This window comes from Pangasianodon hypophthalmus, chromosome 3 (assembly GCF_027358585.1).
Source record: "Pangasianodon hypophthalmus isolate fPanHyp1 chromosome 3, fPanHyp1.pri, whole genome shotgun sequence".
Classification (NCBI taxonomy): domain Eukaryota; kingdom Metazoa; phylum Chordata; class Actinopteri; order Siluriformes; family Pangasiidae; genus Pangasianodon; species Pangasianodon hypophthalmus.
In genome coordinates, this window is record NC_069712.1 from 32,105,517 (window position 1) to 32,131,282 (window position 25,766).

Consider the following 25,766-nt stretch of genomic DNA (forward strand, 5'->3'; position numbering starts at 1 on the left):
AAACACAGCTGGGATGAGACGCATAGCATACGAGTGCACTTCACACATATGACATGTGCACACACACCCCCTTGAGGGCCTGAGAGGGCAGGGGGCTCAGGTGGGTGTTAACACACACCCATCACGCCTTCATCCATATGGACCGGGCTGAATTCTAATGACGTGATAAACTCCTCTTGTCACTTCCATTATGGGCAATTTCATTAGCTGATTGTGTGTAACAGGGTGACGGGGCTGAGCTTCTCCCCCGAGAGACGCCACAGCTTGTGACCGCATTTAGTGCTCCATACATCACGTGTATGAAATGTGACAAAATACTGTATGCTTCTGATTTTACTCTTGCTTGAAGGTATGACAAATTAAAAGTTGGATTTTTGTGTTCTTATAGATTGTTAATAAAGATTATTCTCATGGACTATCGTACATTTTCCACTTCTCTGTTTATTTCACGTGCTTTGAAACCAACTTGATCTCCCTCACCCTTACAGAAAAGTCACACAAACTTCACATACGAATAATCATGTTTTTCTTTTCACGATTTTCTCACAAGATTTTTTTTTTATACATTATTCATGTATTTACACGTAGGGCACGTTTTATTTTTTTCATATGTGATTTTCTCACATCAATCATTTTTTTTCATACGATCACATATTGTTTACTGCACAGTGAGTTCACAGACACAATCTGACAGTTATTTGCATGAATCGTACTACAAATTTTCAACAAATCTATTTATTTTATATGCTTTGAAACCAACCTGATTCCTTGGTAGTCAATTTGGTAGAGCAAATCTTTATAAATGAGATTTTCAGAATGTTAAATCTTTACAGAATTAAATCTTTACCACTCAAGTATAAATATCACAATGATTAAATATAGCAGCTATGACCAAATCAGGGGACTTCAACCCACACATATAAGAAATAGGAAAGTAGGAAATGCTGCATCAGTCTAGCTGCTAGCAACTGTGAGACATCAGTGTTGACATTACTGGAAGTGGACACATTTAATTGCAATCCAGTTACATTCTCTGGAGGGATGATATATAACACTTGCATATTGCAGGTGATGTAAATGTAAAAATACCTTCATTGACAATATTCTGATTGTAAAATATTTTACTACAATTTTCCAGCAAAAGAGTGCTATGCAGACTAAGCATCATCATCATCATCATCATCATTCTCATCTTAAACATATCAGACAAATCTCATTTTAAACTTAAAACATACTTTTTAGAGAAACCTTTGGGCCAGTTAAAGAGTATATAACAACACTACATTAAAAAAAAAGGTGCAAAAGAAAAGAATCTTAGCTGACACACTCCAACTAAATTCTAGTCATGTCAATGAAGTGGTTAGACATTTGCCCTCTCTAATATGGCGCCGCAGTTGACGTGTCTGAGTAAGAGCAATGGCGTATCTTCCTTTTAAATATGGCTTCTCTTACGTCGCTTTCATTTTCGTTTAAATTTGAATCCCGTCGTCAGTCACCGTGTGTTATAGCCGTTACTACTACTGATTCTTATACATGGTTTAATAAGCTATTTATAAGAATCAGTAAATTGTTTCTATTTCTTCGTTTCCTTCGGTTTTATTTTGCAGCGTTATTAAGATCCGCTTCCGGGTTCCGGGTTGAAGGTGTTCAGATGACGTCATGCGTTGAAGATGGCGGAAGGGTGAGTTGTTAAGTCGCTGTAAATAATCGTTGTGAGATCCGTTAAAATGGATGTTGATGTAGTTGATGTGCAGTTTATAAAGAAGTACATTAAAGCTCACGGCTAGACTGAACCGATTGGCGAGATTGGCGATGAGCAGCGACGCCATATGGGAATGGATTTGTGGGTTTGTTTACAAAAATAGTGCCGCGAGCTTTGCTGGCGTAGGGATGAATTCCAAACTGGTCGTCACCCCCTATGTAGGGGCACTACGTAGGGTATGACGTATCGGCTTGTGCGTGAGTTGTCGTACACTACACAGTAAGTAGAGCGCTATTTGGGATTGAGCCGGGTTAGTCAATAAAAGCGACGGTCGCAGTTGTTCTTAGACGGCAGTGTTGAGAGAATCAGCGAATTAACCCGTGATTTTTATGTTGCCTCTTTCTCTAAAATAAAATAAAATAAAATCACTTCTGTTTTGCGCTTTGTTTCATTTCTGGCTTTGTTTCTGTTAGCCAGCTAGAGAGCTAAGCTAGCCTGTTGTCTACGTCACCTGCAAAGCCTTTCCAGATCTTTCTCGGATTATAGATCAGGCGCTTTGATACTGCTTTATACCGGTTTTAAAGTGCGATCCTGCTGAGAATTGATGAATTAATGAATATCGGTATGTGTGACGGTCTCAGGGAAGGAGGCTGGTGGGGAGGCTGGCTGCAGCAGAGCTTCCAGTCCCTCAAAGACAGAGTGAGTCTCTACAATTAATCACTAATTACCATCCAATTAATCACCAATGACCATGCAATTAATCACCAATGACCATGCAATTAATCACTAATGATCATGCAAGTAATCACCAAAGACCATGCAAGTAATCACTAATGATCATGCAAGTAATCACCAATGGTCATGCAGTTGATCGCTAATGGTCACGCAGTTGATCGCTAATGGTCATGCAATTAATCACCAATGATCATGCAAGTAATCACTAATGATCATGCAATTAATCACTAATGATCATGCAAGTAATCACTAATGATCATGCAATTAATCACTAATGATCATGCAAGTAATCACTAATGATCATGCAATTAATCACTAATGATCATGCAAGTAATCACTAATGGTCATGCAGTTGATCGCTAATGATCATGTAATTAATCGCCAATGATCATGTAATTAATCACCAATGATCATGTAATTAATCACTAATGATCATGCAGTTATACTCCTGTAGTACATGCTGCACAGCTCATTGTGCTTATAACTAGCTGAAAACCCACAGTCTCTTGGTTTGTTAATTAATAATTATATACTAATTTATCATGTAATTAGTGAACCATCTCTGAATCCACTTTTACAGTCATCCGAAGCGTACGAGTTCATCAAACGGGATTTAACAGAATTCTCCAACGTGGTGCAACATGACACCGCCTGCTCCATCGTCGCCACGGCCAACGCCGTCAAGAGCAAGCTGGCCGTATGCTTTCCTATCACACACACACACACACACTATATTATATTATATTATATTATATTATATTATATTATATTATATTACATTATATTAAAAAGATCCATCCATCCATTATTTTGTTAAAAAGACAGTCTCGGTTCTGTTCTCATTCTGTGCCAGGTGGAAGGTTCATCCGAGACCACGGAGAAGGTGAAGAAGAGTCTTTCTAACATTCTGGGTGTGATCACGGACACACTCGCTCCTCCGCCTGATAAGACCATCGACTGTGATGTCATCACGCTGGTGGCCACGCCGGCCGGAACCACTGAGGTGTACGACAGCACCAAGGTCAGACTTAATGCTGCGTTTCGGGGCGAAGGGGAAAACTGTCTAAACGTAAATTTGTCGAGTCATGACATCTTGTTGAAGTACACAATCTGAGACATACACTGCTGAGAAAAAAAAAACCCTTTCAGACAGGCACACACTGTTGTAGGGTTGAACTTTTTTCCTCCTAAAACTGCACATTACATCATTTACAGTGTCAGCGTATCATGTGACAGTTCCATATGAGGAATGGATTGGTTTTAGTTTAAATCACATGTTCACTTGCAGTTACAGGAAAATAATCAACCACAGGGTTACTGTTATCATCCCGAATTGATCCATTTCAAAGTGTTTTATTCCTCTTACACCACAGCAATTGGCCAATGTTTATGTTTTTTATTAAGTAACATATGACGTCATACTTTTTTATCCATTTATAGTTACATTTAACGTTGTGGAATGTCCATTATACTTACATTATAGCAGCTATAAACAGTCTTTCCCTCACAACAGTCATGTTAAGGAACAACAGAAAGACCTTCAAAACATACTGTTAGATGCGTTGACACTGGAGACTCCTTCCATAAATGCTAAAGAAACATCTCATCAGAAAAAAACCCCGTCAGAATTGAGATTTGACCCGAGTTTTGCTTCCCTTCAGGCTCGTCTCTACACTCTACAAGCCGATCCTGCAACATACTGCAATGAACCCGACGGTACGTGTGTTTAACGTCCGTTTATTTCCTAATCTGTTTCTTCCCAACTTGTTTGACTAAACAAACACTAAATATGGAAATCTACGGGAACATTATCGACAGTCTGCTGCTGTTGAAGAGGTTGTAATTAATAAATGGATGTATTGTATTTCCGGAAAGTTCTTCATCATCATCATCATCATCACGTGGTGTTTTCTGTGTCACGTGTTATCTTCATCATGCTACAGATGATTAAAATGAAAACCTGTTGTAGCTCTGTAAATCTGTAGCATTAAGGTTACATTATACTGGCTTTATGTAGCAGTAAAAGTATTTGCACCCGCTTTTGAGGTTAACACTAGTATGCATTAACATCTTGTGAGGATTCCTTAAACAATAGCTGTGTGTGTGTGTGTGTGTGTGTGTGTGTGTGTGTGTGTTTTTCTCTTCAGGTCCTCCGGAGCAGTTCGACGCTTGGCTCTCCACTTTCAGTCTAGACGAGAAGAAAGCTGAAATCTCTGAGCTGCTGGTTAACAGCCCCTCTATTCGAGCCCTCTACACTAAAATGGTACGACCCGCTTCTACTTTGCGCACAAATGGAAGAGTTTATCAGTAAATCTCATGAAATGGTATTTTCCTCACATCCTCACAGCATGTTTCTTACCAAAGAGCTTCATGCTGATGATAACCAGCTCACAATGGGCATTTTGTAACGCTTAAATCTTGAGTGCAGAAGTAAACACACCCTTAGGACAAAATAATGATGGCAGAAATGTACCATGTCCTCCAGAAGTATTGACACTCTTCATGAAACTGTTATATATATTTAAAAAAAAAAGAATATTGCTTTCAATAAGTGATATTTTAAGCATAAACACTACTTATTTTTTTTAAGTAGTGCAATTTCTTTCTTAAAACACTGGTTTCAAAATTATAGGCACCCTTCAACAGTGTGCTCAAGGTCCAATTCCTGGCAAATTTCCACCTGCTTCAGAATTTTTGATCTGTTACCTGATTTGTGATCCAAGGGAATGGATGATGGAATGATTTTACACGTGTGCAGCTGCGTATTTATACCCCAGTGAAACAGGACACATTAAAGGCAACAGCAGAGTTGCTCAGAGCAAATGAAAAAATTATATTTTTGAGAAAAATGTTAAAGTAGTTCTAACGGAAATGACTTTATTAGAACATAGAGAAATAGTTTCTCGTGTGTGTGTGCGTGTTTGAGAGGAAATTTTTTTACAATTCTTGCGCACAGTTTTTTTTTGGTTAATATGAAGGGTGCCAATAATTCTGGAGGGCACTCTGTTTATACCTAGAGATCCATAGTGTTAGGTGTTTACCTCAAGTCTTTCCTATATTAATAGTGAAAAAATGACTGTGATTGAACATGAGATAAAAATTCTGTAATAACTTTATACACTCCAACATTTTAATATTTCCTCTGTGCAGCTCGTGGAACGTCTCAGATGTAATATTTGCCCTGTTTTGGTTTTCCTTCTCCAATTTTTTTTTTGTAGATAAACTGTAAAATAGAGATACATTTTTGTCATTAAAACAGTAAGGTGGGGGTGAAAACTTTTGCACTTGAACGTACAAAGATGCCATAAAGGATGATAAAAAAAAAAGTCACATCAGTTTGCTAGCAATGCTAGAGAATGTTGTATAAGATTAAGGGAAGGTGTCTAGTATCTTTTTTTATGAACATATCATTTATATATAATTTATAATTATTCCTCACGTGTGTGTGTGTGTGTGTGTTCTGTGTAGGTTCCAGCAGCCGTGGCTCACTCCGAGTTCTGGCAGCGCTACTTTTACAAAGTGTTTCAGCTGGATCAGGTACAGTCTCTTCCAGTCCATGATATCCACAAGTCAATACAATAATATAAAATGAACATTAAGAAATAAATAAAGGCTTTAAAAGGCATTTTAAAGTCTGAAATTTCTACCTGTCTGCCTGAAGTGTTTGAATTGCAGTATGTGTAGATGTTAAGGATATTTGGTTTTAAGGAGTGCTGTAGCGGTCACAGATTGATTCTAAACCAAATCAGGGATAAAAACCCGACACACACTTTTGCTTACAGTTTTGCAACACCGATATAAATCTGTGGCATTGGTGTGAACCAGACAAAGTCATTTTGTTCAGAATAATTTGGACCACTGTTTAACCTTTTTATGCATAAAACATTTCCAAATTCTTTGGGTTTTTTAATCAGTTATGTCATATGAATTTTGCCTTTTTAATTTTTTTTTAATGTCACGTATGTCTAGGAATACTATGCGTACGGTGGCCGTTTGAGTCTGGCACAAAAATATATTTGGGATTTTGTGTAGAAAGTTTGTAGAGATAGCAGTTTGACGTGAAATTTCACGTGAATGAACTTTACACCAGTAAAACGTTGACACATTGACAGAATATGATTCATGTTCTCCATGTCACTACACAATGTCATGCTTGAAGACTTTGAATGTGTGTGTGTGTGTGTGTGTGTGTGTGTGTGTGTGAACAGGAGGAGGCCAGGAGAGTGGCACTGAAGCGGCGAGCAGAGGAAACCGCTCAGTCCGAGAGTCTGGGTTGGGAGGAGGAAGAGGAAGGTAGGGCCTTTATTAGCGCAGAGATGAAGCATTTCGAATCAGATGTCAGTTTCCAGTGTCCTCTGATTGCTGGTTAGGAATTGGTCAGAGTCAGGAACTACAAGATAAATTCTCACTCTTCAATCTCAGATGATCACATGATCTTCTCACGGTCTCTTCCAGATGAGTTCCTCGGTGCCTCGTCTCCGTCCCGCTTGGACTTCACTCCTCCTCCTGTAACCGTAGAGACCAGCCCTTCGTGCGCCTCTTCCCCTGAGGTGGCGGGTTCCCACGGCGACACCATGTCTGATGTCACTCCGTCAGTCAGCAGCGACAGTGTGAGTCTCCCAACGCAGCTAGAGAACCTTCCGGAGAGCTGTGCCAACGCCCCGAGCGAGGACGAGAAGCAGAAGAGCACCACCACTGCGGCGGGAGCGAGGGAGGAGCAAGCCAGAACGGAGGGAGCAAAAGAGGAAGGAGCTAGAACGGTGGGAGCGAGGGAGCAGGAAGCAAGAAAAGAAGGCGCAAAAGAGGAGGGAGTGCAAGACCTGCGAGTGTTTGAGCTCAACTCCGACAGCGGCAAGTCCACGCCTTCCACCAACGGCAAAAAAGGTGAGGTGGAGTGCACAGGGCAGTACAAGCACAGGAGTGTATTCACACACTGCGTAGGGGCATGTAAATCTACCCCTTTTAAATAACTAAAGTAATTTAGTACTATGAGGAACATTAGTTATGTCATAGTTTATTAAAAATGCTGCCATTTTTATACTTTTCAATCGTGATTACGTCACTGGGCAGGGACGATACACAGGGCAGAGCACTGAGGGATAGATAGCAGCGGAGTAGCAGCAGTCACACCAGACTGGAGCATAAATCACCCGTTCCTGCTGTAACGTCATGAGCAGAGAACCAGAAACAGCTGACCTTCACTGGCAGGCTAGCAGGATATAGTTATATATATATATATATATATGTATTTGTGATGAAGATCATAGCAAAGGCGTGAGCAGTACGTCATGATTCAGTTCCTCTACTTTGCATTCAGAAAGAAGAAAGCACAGAAAACCTTTTTGTTTTCAGTGTCTCACACTTCCAAGGTGCGCGCATTCGCAGAGCTTCATTAGGCCACTAATTAAGGAGCATTTTTGGGTGTATATTTAATTTAAGGTTAGATTTATCTCATATTTTCAGTAACACTAATTAACCACAGCAAATTAACCATTTTTTTTTTTTTTTTTAACCTATCTTTACCAAGGGTGCCAATAATTCACAAGCAGACCGTATACAGATCATTCTGACTGGTGATTTAAAAAAAAAAACTTTGAGTGGGAAGCAGAAGCAGTGTTTGAGGCATTTTGTTATGTTTTTTTGTAAAAGATTTTTTCTGATGTTTTACTGGGACATTTCATGGCAGGATCCAGTACTGACGTGAGCGAGGACTGGGAAAAAGACTTTGACCTGGATATGACGGAGGAAGAGGTTCAGCTGGCTCTGTCTAAAGCCGACGCCACCGCAGAGGTACTGCTCTAACCCGTTACATTACACCATCATCATATTTACGTTAGAACGTGCGTTACATTTCACAGGCTGTAATTAATAAATAAATAAATAACTTGGGGTGATCAACGACAGGGTAGTGTGAAGGTTGAAGTGTTTTTTTTTTCTCTTATACTGCAGCAGTTCTATTAGAATTTTTATTTATTAGACAATGGCAGAGGTTTTTTTTTTTTATCTATTTATAGTTACGTTGAAAGTTGTGGAACGTCCACAAAACAAGTTCCCTCACCAGCCTCACTTTTTTCTCTGTCTCGAAGTTAATAAGACAGAAAAATAAACAAACAAACAAACAAACAAACAAACAGCTTAGCATGTAACGGAGAAACCCCAAAAGCGTAAACTCTTCTGTCCTGAAGATGTTGAATGACTGATACTGGAGACTCCTTCCATAAATGTTACAGAAAACTTCACCATAACAACCATTACACATCTTTTTTTAAATCAGTTTATGTGAAGTGTTCAACATGTAAGTCCCTGTGGTGAGCGGTTACTATAGAAACGATAACGTATTAGAGCGAGCGAGCGAGTGCATTAATATAAACCTGTGATTTGCAGCTACTGTCAGAGGTACTGTTCTAGAAAATTAATCAACACCTTCTGACCAATCAGAGTCGTATATTCTGTGTCACTTTTGCTACTTATTTCCATAGTTGTAATTTTTTTTCGTTTCTGTCCCAGTTTGACGATGAGGACTGGGAGAACTGGGACTGAAGAGCCGGAGCCTGACGACGATGCGAGAACTTGACCGTTCCCAAACGAACCCACGCTTTAACGTCTCAAAACTCTTAGTCCTCGCCCACACCTTCGCATTCAGCCAATGGGAGCAAGACGCTGGCCTTTGGGTCCACCGACTGGGTGACTTCCAGCCAGTGAAATTTAGTTCAGAGCTGAATTCATTAAATATTTCCACGAGCCGCTGTTTTTTTCAGGGGGAAAATTGGCTTTAGAGCAGAAGTGGAAGCTGAACAGGACACGTCTGGGTTTAAAGTGGACACACGTGTCAAAAAGAAAAAAAGAAAAATCAGCCCAGAGATTGAGGTATTGATGGTGTGGATGATGGCACCTAAGCTTACAGTATGTCATTTGTTCTGATTTTCCAATAAGAGTGGGGAAACAAACAATATATCAACTTTTGGGGCTTCATAAGTAGCCATACTCTTATCATGCTACTTGTTCCATTTATAGGATTAGAAATGAATCCTGAGGTGTAATTTATGTTTCTCATTTTGTGTTTCTTTCTTCAGCATATTGTCATTTGGCTTTATGTTTTTTTTTTTCTTTGTCTATGAAGTACTAACTTCTCTAATCTTATGCAAGTGATTATATTAGCATAAAGTACGTTTGGCCTTTTCATAGACGACTGTTGCACTTTCGTTTCATGAATACAATACGCTACATGACTTTGTTTAATGTTGTGTGGGAAAATTGTAATTTGTCACATGTTGAAACTTCATATTTGACTAAAGATAAACTGATGAAACGTGAGTTTGGATTTATTGTGTGTGTGTGTGTGTGTGTGTGTGTGTGTGTTTGTTTTAAAGAGTGTTTTTAAAGGAGCCAATAATTCCCTACCATACAGTTTAGATCTAATTGAGTGTTGTAAAAATGGCAGATTATAATTAAAAGAAAGTGTTCACTTAGTGAGTGTGAGGGTGAGAGAGAGGCCAAAGGATATTCGTTTGATTATTAAGGAATAAAACACTTGAAGTCGTGCTGTTATAGGAAAATAATCAACGATGGGGTGGTGTGAGGAGGCAGAGTTACTGTTACCACTCCAATAACAGAAGTGTTTTATTCCGCTTATGCTACAGAATTTTGTCAATTATTACTTTGATTATTAAAAAAAAGTATAACAACATAGTTTTTATCCATTTCTAGTTACTTTTAATGCTGTGGAATGTCTGTGAAACAAGTTAGTTCCTGTTATCACTTATGTTATAGCAGCGGTAAACAATCGTTCCCTCACTGGACTCCTTTTTTTTCTCTCTTGAAGTTAAAAAAAAAAAAAAAAACAGCTCATCTTGTTACTTTACTGCTTACACTGGAGACTCCTTCCTTAAATGATTAATAAACGTCTCCTCCGAGAAGTCCCTGTGTAAGTTTTTACTATAAAAACGATAAGATATTAGACCAGCGCATTATTAGAATCGTAGCCGGCACTACTGTCACAGCTGCTGTTATAGAAAATGAATCAACACCTTCTGACCAATCAGAACGGAGAATTCAGCAGCGCTGTGGTGTAAATGTATTTAGATATGGCTCCGCATTTGAAGTTTTGCACATTTTTACCAGATGGTTGTAAGCTCAAATTTCAAGACTGTTGAACTCGGTTGTAAATTGCTTTTGGATGAATACATGTGCCAAAAGAAGTAAAAAGCAGCTCCTGCATATTATTATATCAGCCACTTATAAACATTGTCAGTTTGCCAGGGCTGAAATCATCTCAATAAAAAATGGACTTAAAAAATGGAAAAAGCAGCTTCTGAATAAACAACGTCCGTTCGTAAATGTATTCATAATGAACAAAATTCTTCATTGAACGTAATTGAAATGGGAACAAAATCACTTTAACAGTTACGAACGCTCTTTTCCTGTTCTAGTGTGATTTCAAGAAATTTTATCCTAAACCTAACATTTTCCCAACAGATCTAAATCCCTGTCCAGAATTCGTCACTTCCTGCCTGGCTACAGGAAGTTCTGACCACATACACGATGGTGTGAAACGTGTGACGTGCCAAAAAAACCCCACACATTTCACATGTGATTCATCGCATGATTATTCACATGAAAATTTCATGTGACTTTGCTCTACAGGGAAAAAAATGCCTTGAGGAAAATATGCCCTATATGCAGAAAAGTTTGACTCTGATTTGATAATTAGTTTGACAGATAAAATAATATGGAGAAGATAAAGCAGATGTTCAGGTGTACAGCCTGCAGTGTTTGTATCATAATGCATACAGTTTACTCCAGACTAAATAAACAAATCAATTATTACAATTATTATTAATTATTATTACTAATAAGCATGAGGGCTTATGACGGTGTGTTATTGTGCTTTGGTGGCTCGTTCTGCACCGTTGCCCTGGTAACCACTGCCTCCCGGTTTGGCGGAATGAGACGTGGAGCTCGAAGAGTGCGATGCCACCACACACCCTGCTGAGAGCTGAGACACCAACCTCACCGCCATTACAACCAGCTCCTGAACGTCTCGAGTACTATTATTATTATTATTATTATTATTACACCAGCAACACTGCTGCTGTTCCTGATACACTCATATCATAACTACACACACCAGCATGTCAGGGTCACTGCTGTGCTGAGAGTAAACACCAGTGTTGCACCCCAGGGCCCTGGCCACTAGCAAGCATCTGTGTGTGTAACACAACGTGATACACAGAAAAACAGTGATAGCACAGTCATTAACGTTCTTACTGTTCTACAGAATTTGAAGTTAAACGTTCTCCTGGTGTTTTCCAGCTGTGACAGCTCTAGAGGAGTTTTCCTTGTTTACCTACAGATAGATAGAGCACAAGCCAATGAATGTGTTAAAATAAGTTTAGAAATCAATCAATGAGTTATTCAGGTCATAACTGTTTTTAACCAGAGCTTGATAAGTGAATAAAAAATAACATAACATCTGCGATAACCCCAAAAGTGTGTCGATGAAAAGAAATCTTAAAAAGGAAAGAGAAGCCAGAGATTGTTCATTTTCCGTAACGGTGTGGAGTAAAAACTGAACTAAAATGGGCCAAAGACGCCTCAGCATGCTTTCACTGCTGCCCATTGAGTCAGAGCTGGATTTTCACAGTCCGGTGGATGAGTTCCTGAGGCGATAAGCAAGAAAGAAGCCAGTCACCAGAGGCGTAGCTACAGGACAGCGTAGCCAGTAATCGCCTGGGGCCCGCAGTGGTGTCAAACCTTCCCTGAGTAGGTTCATCATTTTCTTGATTTTTCACCTGATGCATACATTCTGCCGCCAGGTGGCAGTGTCGTAACACACACACACACACACACACACACACACACACACACACACACACACACACACACACACACACACACACTCTGTTACTGTGGATTGGGACACAACCCAAGTGAACAAGTGTGCACTGGAAACTATTTATTTATTTATTTATTTATTTATTTATCTGCCATAACAGCATAAATGGTTCATTGTTGATTCCCATTTATTTTTTATTTAATGGTTTTAATGCATGTTTATTTTTATTAACATACTTTAATAATATCTAATAAATTTAAACACTTAACACCTTAAACTTCCCATTAAACCCACTTCATTCTATTTATTTTCTTTTTTAAAATTTATTTTAATTCCCTTTCTCCTCTTTGATCATATCTGGGCAATAAATTATGTTCTAATTAACTGTTAAATGTATTTTAAACTTATTTCAGCGTTATTTTAACACTTCGTTGAATGCGGCTCTATAGAGGACGATGTGCTAAAATAAGAGCAGATGTGTTGGGGATGATATGCAGTTCATCTACAAAGTGTGTGTTTGTGGTTTTAATGTGGGTCACAGAGGGAACACCTGCAGTGCTCAGGTTTATCCTTATCAGTAAAACAGACTGATAACCCCCCCCCCCCCCCTCTCTCTCTCTCTTTCTCCCTCTCTCTCTCTCCTGAATGTAAATCCAATGCAAATTCTCGTTCTCGTTTTTTCTCTCTGACATTTCACATCAGCACATCTCATCACACACATTTGCATCTTTCCCAAACAGCTCTGTAAAAATGACTCTGTTAATGTATTTAAAAATAGCCCATGATATATATAAGTTTTCTATCATAATCTTTTGATATCAGTCAGATTCATGCTTTCATGGTTGGACATTAAACTAAAAATAACTGCAGGAAGAATTCTAAAGTTTATTCATGACAATATACTGTAGTGGAGTAAATTGTTAGGGGGATTTTTCTTTCAGAAGATAGCAGCTGTCTGTTAACATTATGAAAAGAAATCGCAGAAATTCATAATGCTGTTATACATATTTCATGGAAATGCTCCACAGAACTCGATTTAAGACATTTTTTATCCTCCATACACTGCCAGGCATATTTAACATCCTATGCATTATTTTAGCATTTTTGTCTAAATGGCCACATCTTAAATGCTCAAAAATGTGATAGTCTAACAAAGGAACAGGTTCAATTGGTATTTTGTTTGATTTGTGGCAGCAATAAAGATTAAACTGTAATAAAACATAAGAAGGTCCAGGGCTTCAACATGTGACTAGCAGCGTACTGAAAGAGCTCTGGTGGCTTTTTTTTGGATGGATGGATGGATGTATAGATAGATAGGTAGATAGATAGATAGATAGATAGATAGTTGATCACTGAGTGGGAGGATGGAAGAATAAGTGGGTACATGGTGGGTGGAGAGACGGATACAATATTGCATTATATTGGAAAAATATAATATTGGGATTTTTATTTCAGAAGATAGTAGCTACATGATGGATGGATTGAATGAAAGAATAGTGGATAAATTAATGGATAGATGGATGGATGAGTGGACTGATACATGTAATGAATAATGGATGGATGGATGAATAGTGGATAAATGAATGGATGGATGGATGGAATGAATAAATGGATATGTGGATAGACAGATGGAAGGATGGATGTACTGAATGAAAGAATAGTGAATAAAATAATAGCGGATAAATGAACAGATGGATAGATGGATGAATGGATGGATAGATGGATGAATGGATGGATAGATGGATGGGTGGATGGATAGATGGATGGGTGGATGGATGGATGAATGGATGGGATTGAATAATGCAGACAGAATGAATGAATATGTAGACAGAGACAGGCAGACAGAGAGAATTTATAGATATGGTTTGTCAATCATAATATTCTGTGTGCTTTCTGGTGGCTTTTTGGATGGATGGATGGATGGATGGATGGATAGATGGAGTGTAGACTGCACAGTTGTGACCGTCTGAGTGAAGAGGCGGAGGTAAATTAATTGACTGTTATTCATCATGCTAAGTGGCTCTGAGGCTCTGTATTGAGAGATAATGGACTGTTAGTCCAGAGAGATGCTGTATTGATGACATTATTCCAGCACAGTGCATGAATGGAGTAAATAAAGTACATTATATGCATGCTGCAAACAAATACAAATGAATTAGTAAAATGTAGAGCATAAAACAAATTTCAGCATATGAGCTAATTCATTATTATTGGGATTACACTGTAACTATTATTATCGGGATTACATTTTGGGTGTAAATCTGAATGCAGACACATATTAGGAGCACTACACAGATAAGATACGGATACAGGCACAGGCACTGCGTTACACCCGTAATTTGGACACAATTATGCTTTTGATTACTTGAATGTCTAGATTTGACTTTTGCCCCAATGACAGCTGAGTAGTTAGTTTGTGAACATGTCAAGATACACAATGGCTCCCTCATTGTAAGAGACAGCATGTCCTGAGACTATTAGAAATTCACAGGAAAATAAAGCTTTGATTTTTGTTTACCTTGTAAATAATTAAGATTCTTAATTATCTCTCAGTGCTTTGTCTCGTCTACACCTGGACTTTAAGTCCTCATTAGTCCTCAAGCAGGTTCTCACACACTCTGCAGACTTAAGTGGGACTTTTTGGATTCTCGTGCATCTTGAGTGTCATTTTGTTAGTCCTTTAGCTGCTGAATTTTGTTTCCACTAAGGCGACTTAAAGTAGGAGTACTCCCAATGCATTGTTAATGCAGGAGGTAAAAGTACCGAAATTCTTTACTTGAATAAAAGTGCAACTACCCGTCTAAATAAATCCTCTGGAAAAAGATGAAGTACAGCTTCAATTTCTTCACTTAACTCCTTGAAGGAAGTCAATCATGTGGCAGCAGCACAATGCATAAAAGCACGCAGATACAGGTTAAGCGTTTCAGTTAATTTTCACAGCAATCATTAGCTTGAGGACAAAAATGTGATCTCAGTGACTTTAAATGTGGCATGGTTGTTGGGGCTGATTTGAATATTCCAGAAACTGCAGATCTCCTGGGATTTTCACACACAACAGTCTCTAGAGTTTACACAGAATGGTGCAGAAAACAAAAAAACATTCACTGAGCAGTAGTTCTGTGGGCAGAAATGGCTGGTTGAAGAGAGAAGCCAGAGGACAATGACAAGAAGGCTATGGTACTCACTCTTTACAGCCACGGTGAGCAGAAAAGCATCACACAATGCACAAAAATGCAAAAGCTTGAGGCGGATAAGCTACAACAGCAAAGACCACATCGAGTTCCACTCCTATCAGAGAAAGACAGGAACCTGAGGCCACACTGGGCACAGGTTCTCTGAAACTGGACAGTTGAAGATTGGAAAAACGTCTTACCGTAGCATTGGGTTGACGAGAAGTGAAGGTATTCCAATTAAAGTCAAAAGTACTAGGTGAAAGAAAAACTCAATTACAGATACTTAAACAAAGTATTTTGTTACTAACAGTACCTCACTCCATAAAAATTTGATTCTTTATTTTAGTATATTCTCCTCTTTTATGACTAACTGCAGCTTTAGGTTTGAGGTCCATGCTATGCAGATCATTTAATACCGCAAAGGTATTTCAAACTCTCAATAATTGTACCCTTTGGTAAAATAATTCTGCCCAGCGTCTGCTATTATATTCAGCGAGATACACAGATTCCGGGCTTAGAGCCAAACCTAGCTCAACTCCAAAGACAACACACACATCTATACACACTCGGTTACTGTTTGGAGGCTTGGATCTTGAATCCGTGGCTTTTAAATTGTGTATTCACAAAAAAAAAAAAAAACTCATGTTGGCACTGTGCTGGTGGTCCTTACTGGATATGATGCTCTTTTAAATACGTTACAACTGGAAATCAGTGCTGAAGAAAAGCCCTCGGACGCTGTAGGAGGTGACATTTTAGGTCTGTTTATGGTAATATACTGATATTAGTGGTTGGCTTTGTTTAGCTTGGCATTTGCCACTGTTCAGGTTTTGGATGGTTGGCATCTCTGAATTGAATAGTACAGCTCAGTGCCAAGGTTTAGTTTAAAATGCTGGGGTCGCGGTCAAGTTGGTATCAATGAGCTCCACATTTTGTGGGTTTGGCCGGGCTGACAATGGAATTCTTGAGGTGGTATTTGCAAGAACTTGGCACTGGCTGATTGTTCTCACTCAACATGGCATGGTTTTAAGCTGAAATCACAGACAGATGTTACTCAAGGTCGTGTTACTTGAAGCTGGTAATGCTGCTGCTCTTGCATCGACACTGATTTCACGATCATTAGCAGTAAAAAAAAAAATCTGAACTATAGTTGAAGATTCACAACAATCAATTTTCCTTAAATGAATATTAAAGTGAACTGAGAGTTTGGGATATATTCCTTATTTCTAACCTTTACTTATATCTTTCTTCTGCTGTACTGTCAGGAATGTAGTCTGTCTTCAGTTTTCATCCCAAAAGTCATTGTGCTATTCTTAAAACTGCCATTCTGGCAGATTTGATATGAAACAAAATGTATTTTTTGCTAATTGAATGATCTACCATGCTAGTTTAGAAAGTGCTAGCTAGGTAGAAATGCAGAAAAACAGCTAGCCGACTAGTGAATAAAACTTTAGTAGGCATTCATTATGCTTTAATTTAGCTAGTAAACTTATTCATTTCAAATATATTTTTTAAAATGGTTATTTTTAACTTCATTGATATAAACATTAACAATAAACCTCTTTAAAATGGCCATATTTTGAATCTTTTGAGGTTTATGCTTCAGAAACCAGACTAATGCCCCATCCACACACATATATATGGATATTTTTGAAAACAGTGAGTTTTCACCTACATTTTCAAAAACAATTCCCGTCCACATGATCAGCATTTTCTAAAACATCTTAGTCCACACGAAAATGCAAAAATGATTAAAAAAACACTCACATGAGCACGAAAGCCATCTTAAACTCCTTTATGTTAAACGCCTCAACAGTAACGTTAAGAGCTGCAGTAGAGAAGACCGAATGCGTGAAAAACACCAACTGAGGAACTGAGGATGAGGTGGAACTGCTGCTTAAAGTTAAACCTGAATACGAAGTGTTTGTCCGGGTCTTATTCAAAATCTCAGTTTCAGCAGCCATGATAAATCAAGTGCTAGCACATTCATAACACATGAAAAATCGCAATGGCAGTTTTGATATCATTTCAAAAACTTTAAAAAAAAAAAAGTTTTCCCATGAAAACAAAACAGTTCTAAAATTTCTCCACCTTTTTCGAAAAGATTTGTCTTCAGTGACCCAAAATTGCATTTTGGTGTGGACAGGGTGTGGACAGGAGCCCAAAAAAACGAACCAGTTTTAAAAAAAATATAAGTATACAAGTGGATAGACTTAAACAACACAAATCTAGCTGTCTATCTGCCTGTCTGTCTGTCTGTCTGTTTGTCTCTCTGGCTTAAATCTTATTCAGTTTGAAGGATCTTTCAGTCACTCCTTTAGACAAATCTGGCCATTAGTAAACCCTGCGCATCTCTCCAACCCTGTCCTCATGAGTTATGTGTTCGTGCGTCATCACTAATATGGACAATTTAGTGCGTTCGCCCTAAACGCCTCTCTCTCTCTCTCTCTCTCTCTCTCTAAGACCCACATAGCCTGTTGAATGCCATGGCTGTGTCCCAAAAACACAGCAGAAAATGAAGACCAGAGAAGAAGATGGCCTGCGTTAGTTAACATTAACACGCCTCCAAAAGGCCGTGGGAAAGCAGGAAGACTGGTAACCATAGAAACAAGAAGGGGCTTTCTCTCTCTCTCTCTCTCTCTGTTTTTAGCCTGTTTTGCATCGTTCATGTTCCTGGAATGGCGCGTAGCAACAAACCTTTCCTCCGTTAAGAGCTGTCACTGGAAATGATAACATACAGGAGCAGCAGTTTATGCAAATAAAGCATGTTCATTAACCGGCTGCTTATAGCAGCTCATTATGTTGGTCTTAATACAACTTAAGAGCGGTGGGATGAAAGCCAAATACCGAGCGGTATGGATTAATTTGCAGATAGCGTGATTTGTATGCATAACTCGTTGGAGTTCGGTTTTAAAAAAAAGTGGCTCGGAGAGCAGCAGCCACATTCTCTGGTGTCATATTTTGTGAATTAACCATCTACATGCCTGCTTTCACATTCATACCTGACTGAGTTTCTCCTAAACAGCCCAAACCTGTTATTTCGGTGATATGACAAACTTACACTGATGTTAAAAAAAATATTGAAATCCACTTTTTTTCAGACTGTGTTATACAAAAAAGAACAGCTACAAAATAGAAAGAATACAAAGAATGCACATGTATTCATTTTTTAAATAAAGTCCTAGTGTCCTTCATGAACAATTCTTGTCAAGGAGTCTCAGGAAACACAAAGAAGAAGAAGAAGAAGTTGGAATTCAAATGATGCTGCTGATAATTATCAGCACTTTTTATGGATAATTAAACAAAGTTTTGTTTTTCTATAGTGGAGACAAAGCAGAAGGTTTCTAAAAGAAAGAAATCCACAACACTGAGTCATGTCTAGACTAATGAATCATCTCGTGCTAACAGTTTAGATAAGAAAATGAATGTTAACGTTAGCATCAGTTGTAACTGGGGGTTTTCCCTTCGGTAAATTATGAACAAGACCAAGGTGATGGTCAAGGTCATGGTGGTGAATGGCATGAAAGAACAACAATCTGTGTGTTTGAAAAGAAACCGTGTCTCACCCATAACCGTGTAATTCCTAACTAGGCTCGCAAGCCACACCTCTTGCATTTGCATCTGGTGGATTTTTGTCCGTAAGAAAGAAAGCATTAACTTAAAAAATGGGATTCTAAGAAATTTTGTCAGTTCAGTGACTATATCTTGCTCCAAAAACTTATTGTGTCATGTGTTTAATAAATTTGTTAAATTTGTTTCCCCGCTAAAAACCATCACATGGTATACACTAGAGTTCATAAAGCCAGTCAGACTGTAACCTTCAAGATTCTGAAGCTTGTGGCCAGAAAAGTGTACAAAGGATATCAGATGGCTGCAAGGCCTGTGGGCGGAGACTAACAAGCAATTGATAAGAAACTTTTCAAATCTTTTACTTTTTGTCTTGTACGCTCTAGAGTTTAGGCAAAGTGCGTCATTGATCAATTTAGTAAATCTGTGTAAATGTCATTTTCGAAGGCCAAACTAAACTAGAAATTTCTGCCAGATTTTTCTGTTATTAAAGTGTTCTCACACAGATCTACCAAGTTAAATTCCTGTGTACGTGTACATTTGGTGAGTAAAGCGATTCTGATTTTCCTCGTACGTGCGTGTATGTTGATAAACACTAATCCGTCGTAAATTACCAAGCATGTTCACGGCACATTTACATTTAGCCACACCCACAAAACTCCATAAAAGGCACAGAGAACCAATTAAGGTTCACTTTAGTGTCACATTATATGTAAATTTACACAAACTCAGAAGCAAATGTAGAATCCAAATGTTTTTACAAACTACTTGCATTTTCAGAACTCCACATTTCTTGTATATATCGAAAGATTTACTAATAAATGTGTTCATAAATGTGTTCCAGTGTAATAAATGAGGCTCATTGTTAGCAAAAACTTAACAAAACAGCACTGAAATTTAACAATGCACATTGTGCTGGAGTCTGGAGTCTGATTTTTCCCCCCACTGTACCTGAGACATCAGTCTATTCATCAGTCTTCAAGGTTCGTGAGCTGCCCAATGGTCCCAAACTTCCTGTTTTCCCCCCTCATGTATCTTTGTCTTTCTCTTTTCTGCTCTGTTTCCTCATGGCATCACCATTAGTTCTCTTTGAATGTCTGATAGTTTTAAAGGTCTAGCCAGCAGGTCTGGATACACGACATAGATGAATAAATGACAAACTGTATTCTCTGTAAAAGCCTCAAAGTATAAGCTTCAAGCTCTCATATCATTGTACTCAGACATTATTTCATTTTCTATGTACGTTTAATGCTACATTCATCATCTCAGGTCATGATCAGTATTCAGCAGCCTCTGTGGTGCTGTATCTAGAGTCTCATCTTTCTTTTATGGCTTTGACGTTGCGCTATTCATCAGTCTTACCTTACAGTGCTCATGGCAAGTGTGAGTGACACTCTTTATGTTATTGCATGGTACCTATTTGTGCTACATAACAAAACAAGCTGCCTGTAGATATACAACGTGAACGGAAAGTATATTTGCGTCTAAGCTCCATGTAAGATGATGGGATCCTTGTTTCCTTTGCTCTGAGAAATTTTTCCTCGCTGTAGGCATCTCTGGTTCGCTCTCTGTTCATTTCCGGACGTTTTATTAATCTGCTCTCTGACAGTATCTATTGTGAAACGATCTCTGTAAGTCAAATTGGATTAAATGTCTTTGTTTCAGGAAACAATCGAACCCTTTCACAGATAGATGATTAATGATGACGTTTTGAGTCCAGAGTCATTTATAGCTGACAGTGAAGCAATCGCGGAGAACAGCGCAGGGTTATGCGGCTTGTTCGAGGGTGCTACGGCGCCAACGGCTAAGACGAAAAACAATGTTTTGATTCAGAAAGTTCTCAAACAAGTGGATTCCCACCAAGCATTAGGATCTGATTAAAATCTTTTCTTTGGCACAGTATGTTCAACACCTGGTACTGGAAAAACAAGCCATATGAACAGTTAGAAATGGACACCCAACCCTGCTTCTCATCCTAGCCTTAATACCTGTCAATCACTTTTTATGAGTTGGTTTATATCAATTTTTACATGATGCATCTGTATTGACATTCCTAGCTGTCATTGTTTGACTCTCTATTACTAGACAGTTCACATAGATGAATGAAAAACCTTTTTAAGCTGCAGCCATAACTCCTTATAAGGTGATCTTCTTCTGTTCCTGAACCCAGAAACCTTTTCAGAAAGTCAGGAACTTGTTTTCACCATCAAGGAAATTTTGGTTTCTAGTAGACATGTTTCATTTAAGAATGATTCAGTCTTTTTGAATGAGTCACTAAGGTGAATGAATCTCTATCATTACTGCAATTGCAATGAGTCATTCCTTTTGTTCAGTGTCTGCTGATGAGCTTCGCTTTTAGGTAGCTTCTATTTTATGTAGGTTTATATTATATGTTTGTATGAGTTTTTATAATATGTGTAAATTGTGGGACTCACATCTGCAACTGCCGTGAGTCAGTGAATACTTCAATTCAAGGCCAAGATTCACTTCTCTCTTGTTCAGCAAATCAGTCGCATCTGTGATTCCCCATTGGGTTCATTTGGTCAGTTAGCAATAGGGAAGAAACGTTGGTGCAGTAGGTAGCGTTGCTGCCTCACAGCTCCGGGGTCTCCGGTCTGATCCTGAGCTCGGTTAACTGTCTGTATGGAGCTTCACATGCTGTTCCTGTGTCCACATGGGTTTCCTCAGGGATAAGTGGTTTCTTCCCACATCCCAAAAACATGCCTACTGTATATCACCCCTAAGTGTGTGTGTGTGGTGCTCTGCGATGGACTGGCATCCAGTCTGGGATGTATTCCCGGCTCACCCTCAGTGTTCCCGGGATCTGCGGGGACCCTGACCAGGATAAAGCGCTTAGCGAAGATGAATGAAAGTCACAGTATTCACATTCATGCTCACTTATCCATTGTAAACTCTGTTCAGTGCCTGTGTGTGTGTGTGTGTGTGTGTCTGGTCTTTTCCCAGTCCTGTGTAAGTCTCTGTAGGGACAGTAATGACCGAGCTTCCTATACAATCCCCTCCCTTTATACAGCTTTATGCCCACTGGCACTGTGGCGTCTTTTTTTCCCCAGCTGTCAATGCGTTTCTCACCCAGAGCATCGTGGGTAGCGAGCGGCCACAGTACAGGCAGTGATGAGGTTGCACTTAAGACTGAGGAATGTGAGGAATGCGTTCCTTTAGAAGCAAACAGAGGAATACAAAGAGCTTCTATTCCTTTATCTGGATAGCCCGAAGGCTGAGACACCACTCTTAAGACCTTTGTGTGGGTGGATGTGTGTGTGTTTGTGCGTGTGTGTGCGTGTGTGTGTGTGTGTGTGTGTGTGTGGGAGGGGGAGGGGGAGTGGGGAGAAAGTGACTGAGTTGGCTAAGAGAGTGAGAATGACAGACAATGAGACGAAAGAATGTGTGTGTGTGTGTGTGAGAACAAAACAGAGTGAGTATGCATAGTGGGGAAGAAGGAGAATCTTGAACCATGTAAGAGTGAAGTTTTGGGAAAAGCAGGGTTTTTTTGAGACACTGAGAGACCTTTCTTTACAGAATTACTAATGGACTAACCAGAAACGAAAAAAAACCAATCCACCTCTCTTTGTTTTTGTAATCGTTTTTTTGCAATAACAGCGCCATCAAAAATCCGCATGGAGCTTAAATCCACATGGTTGACTCTCATGGTATAAAAATGTAGTTTCTGTATTCTGCAGTAGATAATGTTAGCAGATATGGATGACATCTTTAGTTTCTTTAGATACAACAGACATTTTTCACATTTCATAGTTCTAAGTTGTCACAGCAGAGGAGGCAAATCAGCACTGGAGGTTTTACACAGAACTGGGCAGCACTGGACTTTTACTTATAATTTGTCCACCCCTAAATAGAAAAACTTGGCAACAATCATAAATCTACAATCTATTAATGAATATTTTTGTGGCTTACATGTAGTCTGATGAAACGAGATCAACAGCATTGATATACATGTTTAAGAAGTCAGAAATTAAGATAATTATTCCTGCTAAACATGCAGAATAGTAAAAATGGTGTCACTTTTGTTCATGATTCAAGGATTGGGGTGTCATTTAGCAGTTGTAAATCTTAAATATTAAATAATTTTTTTTTTATCATTTTTGAACATTACATCCCATCTCAGGCACAATCATATTTTTTACAAGATAAAGGTAAAGAAACTTTTACTTTTCTTGGCCTACGGGTTGCATTTTGCTCTTAAAAAAGAGTAACGGATGAAAGGAACAGGGTTGAGATTTTTGTATAAAATTAGCAAACACACAAAATGTGGTTAACTAACTTCCACGCTAACGGCATGATGACATTAAGGATAGTCGAATTCTTGTATAATTATTTTAATTAATCATTTGCAGGTGATAACATTGGAAAAATGAAGATTCTATAATGTTTTCATCAAATTCGTATGATAAAAACTCACAAAGTTATTAAAGAAAGTTCATCTGATCCTACCAAATAAGTGCTAATGAGATTAAAAATATGCGAGGCGGATGAACATCCTAAATTTATAAACTGTCTTATTGCTGTCAGTTTTGGTTGAAGTGTGAAAAAACTTGCACTATAGTGAATTATAGTGAATAAAGGGGAAAAATGAACTCATATAACATGGTTTCTGACATGACGGTGGGTTGTGCATTACGGGAAATATACTTCAGTTGCCGACTAACAGCCCGAGGCTGAGTGGGCACTACATGCTCGAGGGCAAGTAAATGAAGCAATACCTTGGAGCCCTCAGGCAACGGACGCCACGCTGACAATTTGGTCTGCGAATGTTCATTTGTGTGCATTTCATTAATGGATGAAGCCTTATAATGTAGAGGCTTTTACCAGCCTAGCAATATAAATCATTTTTAGCACTGTTTCCGGTATAGTGGTGATAAATTCACAATGTAACGCTCTACATAATCAACGTGCTCCTTGGTGAAAACATCTGGCATCTCTGAAGCATCAACGGGTCTCACAGCTGGTCCTGAATCTGAGAAGTGTGTGAGCAAAATGCTACCTTATCATTCTAGACTCAAGTCATGATAATAATCATAAAGGCGGCGCAACTGACGGCTGATACTAGTGAGTTCATTACAGTAATAGCTTTCAACCAAAGGTATTACCCAAGAGAAGATACTCTTAAACTGGAGACGGATCATTATTACACGTAGGTTCCACCACAGTGCTGATGAGTTCTCAAGTCTGATTGGTCAGAAGGTGTTGATTCATTTTCTATAACAGCAGCTCTGACAGTAGTGCAGCTGCAAACCTCAGGTTTGTATTAATGCATTTGTTCTAAGACGTTACTTGTATTACTTATATGGTGAGGTTTTCTGTAAGGAGATGATTTAGCATTTGTGGAAGGAGTCTCCAGTGTCAGAAGTTTTCCACCATGGGGAAAGTCTTCTTGCAGTTTCTTGGTAATATGCCATGTTTTTCCGTCTTATTAACTTCAAAAAAAAATAAATACATGCTGTTGAGGGATCGACTGTTTAGAGCTGCTAAAATGTAAGTGTTTCATAGATGTTCCACAACATGACATATAACTGTAAATGCATAAAAAAGCATAATGTGTCATTCTTGAATTAATAGAAGTTGTAATTATTGGCAAATTGCTGTGATATAAGAGGAATAAACACTTGCCGTTTTAAGAAAATAATCAACCTTGGGTTGGTAACAGTAACCCCGCTTTGCCACACCGCCCTGTTCTTGATTATTTTCCTATTCTTCCTTATATAAACTACAGCAAGTGTTTTTCAGATTTGGAAATTCACTGTACCAATGTTCAATGAGATTTTAAATTCTCCATACAGCCAACAGTTTTGGGGAAAAAAATATTTTTTATGTTGGTCAAACCTAATCCTCTTGTCACATGTCAACTTTTGGCACCCATAAGTCACCAAGGTTCAATGAGGAGAGAACCGTATAGAAATCACTACTCATTCACTAAAGCCATTTAAAAATCCAGGTAAGATTATTCTGGAAATGGAGTGGTGTGATTAAGGGTATGGTGTTGGGCGGAAGGTCAAAGAGGACTTTTGCTTAAGACTTGCAAAAGTTTAGCTGTGCTGCTGACTAGGTGACTTCCAAAACTACTTACAATACTGAAACTCATGATGTGAAGTGGCTATTTTTGGTCGTGTGACCTTTTGTCCATGCTCGAGGAGGAAAAGAAACTTGTCGCTGAGGTAAATTGTCCATACACACACAAAAAAAGATGAAACTCAAATTAGGAATCATTTCTGTCCTGTAACCTTCACAGGGCAAAATAACATGCTGATAATTTGAAACCTCAAAGCATCCTGACTTACTTGGCGTTGATTTATTTACTGCATTTTTTTTATTCGGAGGCATATCTCATCATTTTGTGTGCGGATGAGAGGTAAACTCATGCAGTGTGCACTCCCAGCATCTTGCATCTTATTGCAGGAAGGAATATATTCAGAGCTCAGTCATTAAACTAAAGGCCAGGCTGCGTGAAGGTTAATGAAACAGCCGTGTGTCTCTCTCCCGCTGAGTGATCGACCAATCGCATCTGCTCGCGGCTGCCATGGCAACACGCCAATCACTAATTTGCATCTGATATTAGATGCAGAAATGACTGCGCTCAAAGTACTGGCACAAACAAGTGCACACACGTCTGAGTATATTACGTGTCTAGGATGACAGTGTTGTGCTTGATGGATATTCCAGAATCCTCGATTCTCATTGGTCAGAAAGTGTTGCTTTATTTTCTACAACGGGAGCTCTGACAGTC

The 25,766-nt window shown here is 38.8% G+C and overlaps 1 protein-coding gene and 1 long non-coding RNA gene across 4 annotated transcripts in view; one reads left to right on the forward strand and one right to left on the reverse strand.

The window, feature by feature from the left end:
* LOC128316996 (uncharacterized) overlaps positions 1 to 25,766 on the reverse strand; it is a 139,176-nt gene that overhangs the window by 28,246 nt on the left and 85,164 nt on the right. The window lies entirely within an intron of this gene.
* On the forward strand, positions 1,617 to 9,751 carry bsdc1 (BSD domain containing 1). 2 transcript variants are annotated; one of them, XM_026939271.3, is made up of 11 exons: positions 1,617 to 1,681; positions 2,344 to 2,401; positions 3,018 to 3,134; positions 3,291 to 3,458; positions 4,099 to 4,153; positions 4,585 to 4,700; positions 5,906 to 5,974; positions 6,646 to 6,730; positions 6,893 to 7,321; positions 8,124 to 8,227; positions 8,945 to 9,751. In XM_026939271.3, exons 1-11 carry the CDS (start codon positions 1,671 to 1,673, stop codon positions 8,975 to 8,977), a joined length of 1,245 nt encoding a protein of 414 aa, XP_026795072.1. In that variant the 5' UTR covers positions 1,617 to 1,670; the 3' UTR covers positions 8,978 to 9,751. The 2 variants fall into 2 exon arrangements, with proteins under 2 accessions (XP_026795072.1, XP_026795070.1); XM_026939269.3 differs by lacking the exon at positions 1,617 to 1,681 and having other exon boundaries at positions 2,312 to 2,401.